Source organism: Dermacentor andersoni, chromosome 1, assembly GCF_023375885.2.
Source record: "Dermacentor andersoni chromosome 1, qqDerAnde1_hic_scaffold, whole genome shotgun sequence".
In the NCBI taxonomy this organism is placed as follows: Eukaryota; Metazoa; Arthropoda; class Arachnida; order Ixodida; family Ixodidae; genus Dermacentor; species Dermacentor andersoni.
In genome coordinates this window covers 276254764-276260763 of record NC_092814.1, presented here as the reverse complement: position 1 = coordinate 276260763, position 6000 = coordinate 276254764, and the positions used below count along the sequence as shown (strand labels likewise).

At 46.5% G+C, this 6000-nt stretch overlaps 1 protein-coding gene across 1 annotated transcript in view; it reads left to right on the top strand.

The window, feature by feature from the left end:
• The first annotated feature begins 2477 nt into the window (after positions 1-2477).
• Positions 2478-6000, top strand: part of LOC126548314 (substance-K receptor-like) — a 619244-nt gene continuing 615721 nt past the window's right edge. The window contains exon 1 of the mRNA XM_055063164.1: positions 2478-2748. Coding sequence (XP_054919139.1) covers positions 2491-2748 — 258 coding nt within the window. The 5' untranslated portion in view covers positions 2478-2490. The remainder of the gene's footprint in view (positions 2749-6000) is intronic.

Genomic DNA, 6000 nt, shown 5'->3' with positions numbered 1-6000 from the left:
TCGCACATGTAACTTCAGGAAGGAGGAGGAAGAGGAGGAGGAAGAAGAAGATGGTGCTAGGTACAGGCGGATCTAGCCTATCAAAGGCATGCCAGCCATTGCTCCGCCCGAGCTTCCCGTTTTAACTTGTCAGGGCTAAATGCTCCACGGTTTTCCATGCAGCGTAACAACGTCACCTACCACTAACGCTTCTAGAACAGCTGAACAAGGCGATCAGACAGAACAGGTATAGGATTCCTCCACTCCACCAAGCCCAGTCTTATTTCATCAAGCGATCAGTAGTGGTTAGCAAGTACTGCATGAACATTACAACCCGCCGGACAAATCTGTCGCTCAATAACTTCTAAGAGGAGGCGGAACACCATTGTATTCGTTTTGTCACCGTCATGGGGACGTAAACCACTAGTTGTTGGTCGGTACAGAGCTCGTCGAAAGCGAAGGACTCACCTTCAAAGGTTGAAACATAGAACTGCTCGTGCGCGACCATGGAGGACTAGGCCTTCCCGAAAGGACACTGGATATACAGGAACATCAAAGAAAACTATGTTTCATCCCTAGCCAACCATCAAGTGTGTTTTCAATGCGCTCCAGGTAATTTCGGTATTCTGCGCTTTGCACAGTTCTTTTCTTCAATTTTTGTTTCGTGTAGTGACGTGCCTTACATCTACTGACTGTACAGGTGTGCTGGTAAGCTCAGCTGTGATTTAACATTCATGTGAAACACACACACACATATATATATATATATATATATATATATATATATATATATAATATACATGCAAGGTTATCTTAATGTAACGTTTTATTTCTTCGAATCTTGTTTTGTTTTCTTCCTTTGTTGTACTTGTTTTTATTTTTAAACACAATTCTTTGTTCAATGTGTTTACTGTTAACGTTCGTGTGATATCGAGACTTTCAATGGTCTGTATTTTCTCACGCTGGCACCCTTAGTAGAAACACATTTTGAGAGCCACAGTAAGAGGCGTAGAATAAAATATGCACGCACATTATGTTTGAAAAACCATTGCATGCTTACGCCTATTTGTATTTTTTATGTGCAACAGGACATATACACGCGGCCATATGCAGAAGAAAGACGCAGTATAGTTGCACGTTTCAGACCGAGCATTACGGTTATTGCGTGTCGTTCACCGACTGCACATTTGTATCCTACACTGAACTTGCAATGATATAAGCGCAGGGGTAACTGGGGGATAAGAAAAACTCGAACCATGGTCAAAGCTAATTTAAGAGTTGATGGAATGCACGTGAGGGGCAATAACGCATACCAAGTTTCACCGTGTCAAAAAAAAAAAAAAAAAAGGAGGAGGCAGCGACTAAATGAAGGAGAAGATATAACAAGAAAAAAGCATGCAATGTACAAAAATGATCGAGCACCTTGCGAATAGATAAAACACTCTCGTCAGAACTCCCATCTCAGTAGATAAATATCAAGTATGAAACTGGTAAACGCCCATGTAGTTCAAGATAACTTGGTAAATCTGACAGGACTTGTGTGCTGTTTACTAAGATGAACGGTGACGGAATTGCTTGCACACAGCGAACTTACCATACGGCAACGTATCATCTTGATTCTTCACAACGCATTGGTCTGGTACGAATAACTATGCCATAGGAAAGTTGAGGCTTCGGTTTGTGCACTCGCACATTGCAGCCATGAATGCAATGCTCGAACCTTTTGAGTTCGGCTTCCTTTATATGCCGTGACTCCTCATAGCCTAGCATTGCTGTCAATAAGTCACGCCGATTCACGTAAATGTTCCAAGCTTTAGCACGCATCAGTGCACTACAATCTGATAACGGTGGTAGATGGCGCTACCGTCAGTGACACAATTAAGCCCCCCGACGAGCGTCTGCAAGCAAAAACTCGCATCATGCCTTTAGCGTGGTGCTTTACGTCGTATGAGACGTTTATAGTATAAACTGTATGCAGAAAACTTACGAAGAACGCTCCAGCGTGAGTAAAGGCACTTACCCAGCCATAATATGTAGCCACACCGAGCATGAAGTCATCAAGCGGAGCTAACTGGTGGTTGTTCTTAGTCATTTACATAATTATCTAAATGTCATTGAAGAAAAGTGCCGCGTTCACGAATACCGGGGTAAAATTTAGATACTACGCTTTCTGTAGTGCCGCAGATTGCGCAGTTTTCTCACAACTGTCTTCCTGATTTAAGTTTTGTGGATCCGAAAAGCAGACGGAACGATCAAATAATGTTGCCAGCGCTGCGATTCTAGTCTTCTTTGCTCGAAGTGCTCTTGTGTGGCTCTTGTTCTCACTCCAACATTGCACGCAATACCGACTGCTCCAACTTACTGCTTACCCTCTGGAGCGTTTTCTTTTTCTGTTTCGTTCTTACTTCATTTGCCGTGTTCTTCGGAAGAAGGCATCGAGGGGCCTCTTCAAAAGTACCGTAGCTAATATGAACGCCAAAATTGGAGTTCTGTGGGGGCAACACATAGGCGATGGGGGTGTTGACACACTTTTTTTTTTTTTGCTCCCCTCTTTTTCGCTACCCCTCGTTCGCAGTGACCTGCCTGACGTGCAGCGTGCTGACGCTGTCGGCCATCTCGTGCGACCGCTTCATCGCCATCATGTTCCCACTGCAGGCGCACGTGCGAGTGACCAAACAGCGCACCAGTGCCGTTATCGGTGTCATCTGGATCACCTCCGCCGCCATCTCCGTGCCTTTGATCGTCTTCTCACGTCTGTACACTGTCTCTGTGAGTATACATGCGAGATTCTTATGGTATGCTGTTAGATTCTGGCGTAATATAAAGCTTTAGCATAGCGTCGCTTGCTCTCCGTTCACATTTAACGGGCTCAGGAGGCTGCAGAGAACAGCGTTCATTTCGCATGTCCGATAAGCGCATACCCCATAGACGCGAGCGACGCGCTGTCATGTTGGATGCAAGAGGATAAAAACGCTAAGTGGACACGCCCTCACACTCCGGCTAATCGGTGCTGTAGTGGAGCAAGGGCAGCCTTCTACCTTCCGCTACCGGCATGAGTGTTGTGCGCATGCGCACTGAAGCTCCTGTGCAGCGGCCATGTGCAAACTGTTAGGATACACCGGTCATAGTGGAGCGGACCGTGAACGCTCCGCTAAAACTGCCTAATAATTAGGGGCCGTACATCACAGTAAGCACTAGTAAAAACCGGGGCATACGCTCAGATTCTCTACACACATCTCTATGTGCAACCGGCGCTGGCCAGGAGGCACTACGGCAGTTTAAGTGCAACTAAAACGTGGTCACACCACCTGGCAAGGAGGGGTGCACGAAAATCGCACGACACTGTGGACGATAACAGACGCGCGCCTGCACGTTTGCTTTAGCTCGATATGTCCAGGCAAGGCCTGTCCAATGCCACGCGCGTTGCGAGGAACGTTTGAGCTCCTACGTTATAGCCCACCGATGCCCAATCAGGTAAGAAGGTGGATACATATGTCTCAAAATGAGCGGTGAATTTGCGTGCGCGAAATCGCTCAATTTCCTGCAGAAAACTGTTTCCTCCACTCGTCATGAAGACTCTGTATTGCGACTTGGTTGTTGGCGAGCTATGTTTCAGCACTGGTTGCCCACTAAAGCTACGACACGGTGGCTTCGATGCTTCAGCAAATTTACGTCGATTTTAAAAGCTACATCAACAAAAGTAAGCCTTTCATGGAATTGCCACGTCGTAAGCAAGTGGAATATATCTGAAAATATGTAATTGTATAAGTGTTACGTTGATTAGAGTGTACTCTTGACTAACCACCGTTGACAGCACGTTCACTTTCTTGTAAGACAAGGTTAAGCACGATGCCGCCCTGACGTAAAATGGCTGCGCATCGTGCCGCTACCGCTGTGTATAGGCCTGTGCCCGTATTCAGAAAATGTTGTTACGCTAGAATTATTGTTGAGAACTATTTCCAGCTACTTCTGATGCTAGCGATTGCGCGGGGCAGAGGTCAGAGGTAAGAGGTACTTTCGAACGACAAGCTTTGCGAATACAGCCCCTGTTCCGCTGCCCAGACGCCGCTGCGTAAACGCCGGTCCCCCCAACAGCGGTCTCCATGCCGCCTTTATCAATTTCGCTACTACAGCACAAAACGTGAGACCCTGCTGGTGAATGCAAGGCGCCAGTTTAAATCTGCACGTCTCAGCTGTGCTGCGGTGGGAATTTCGGAGACTTTCGTGCATGGCAGACTTTGTAGTACGCACTCTGTCGCGAAAGAAGGCAAGTGCTGTGTCGAATACGTGTGCGCTGCGCACGCGTGAAGTGGTATAGACGCAGTTTCGCCGCGCTACCCCTTTTGAGCTTATACTGCTCAAGCCACACCTTGTGAAGCTATAGCGGCAGGCTGTTGAAACGTGTGTCTGTCCGATAACGAGCATCAACTCAGAAGCGCGAGAACAATGATGTAATCGACTGATATCAAGTTAATTAGTGGAGAGAAATAATCTGCTAACGTTAGCGCTATGACTGAGTCTGACCGGTTCTGGTGCGTTTTGACTATGGCTGCCGTTGCACTGTCTAGAGACGTTTATGCGGAAAACGCAAATTTCCCAGCAGTGACCATCGGTAATCGCGTAATTGAGTTTCTGTAGTCTTTGCGTTCACGTGCCTGGAGATTGCTTATAGAAAGAGAATGATGCCATCGCAGTTGTATTGGTCGGTTTGTCGTTCATTTGCTTACAGCAACGTATAATGTAACAACGGATGTTGGAACACTCGTTTTTTTTTTATCTACATTCTCATAACTGCTGGCTTTAGCTGACTATCTGTACCACGTCAGCCGATTTTCTTACGCTTGTCCTTTAAGCAGCGTGGTCTGTAGAAGTTTATGCCGCTATGAGTTTTGGCTCCATCACGCGGGCCCCTTTACAATCATGAATGTCCGCCAGTCGTGTAAATTGCTGTGCGTAGCATTCCTTAGGTAAAATACGCAACCACCAGCGATTTTAAAAACTCGATTGCATTACTGCTCCACTTTCTTTTTCTTCTGCATGATTAAGAGAAGAACGGGGTGCACTCTCGACGAGATGAAACACAGGCTACCATTAGCCAACGTGGGTGCCCTTTCCGGTAACTGAACACCCGAATAAAGTAAGAAATGAAGCTTGAACGCACAAAAACCGCGGGCAAGATCGACTGTACTGCCCGTTGACGGCTAACTCAATGTGGAGAGCTGAGACTTTTGCTGTACCCAGCCACTTTCGTTGCTCGCCACAAAGCCGCAGCACGGTGAGTTCAAAACTCGAGCGTAACAGGCCTATTACTGCGGAAAGGGCCCGCGCTGACAACTGAGTTTGAACGATTCTCACTTCTACAACACAAAGCAAAAAAAAAAAAAGCGATGATGGAAAACCTGGCTGCCTAAAACTCATTGGCTACCTGCTTACTTCAGTCCGCATAGAGTGTGCGTCTCACATGAGAGAACAGAAGCTATCGAGAACTCCGCGCCTACGCTATTAAAGAAAACCCTTATGCCCCTTAGCTCTGATATTTAATAATACCATAAGTTATTTGTGGCAACGTATCGGTCTTTTATAGGAATTTAAACCAATATGTTCGTATGAGGTTATAGAAAAATCGGGTAATAGGCAGGCCTAGACAAGTACGAAGAGCATCAACGGCGGGAGCTATCGCAGTCGCGCGAGATTATCTCACCATGACGCATATTACAGCTCAACAGTAGATGGCACACATAAGGCATCTTGCCCGGACACCTTGCCACCGAGCGAGTAAAAGACTTTGTGGGAAACACTCTGTGAAAAGAGTCCGCGGGAAACAAAGACGAGTGCTCAATGGTTAAACACACTTCAGATTTGCTGTGACTCCTAAATCGTGCAGCTCGCGCCCAGCGAAAAGTCAACGACTCTCAACGCTTCTGCGTACCAACAACCGAAACCACCAGTAATCGATATAAAGCCAAATGGAGTCCCACAGCGGCTTCTGAACAAGAAATAGACGAAACTTAGACGACCGCC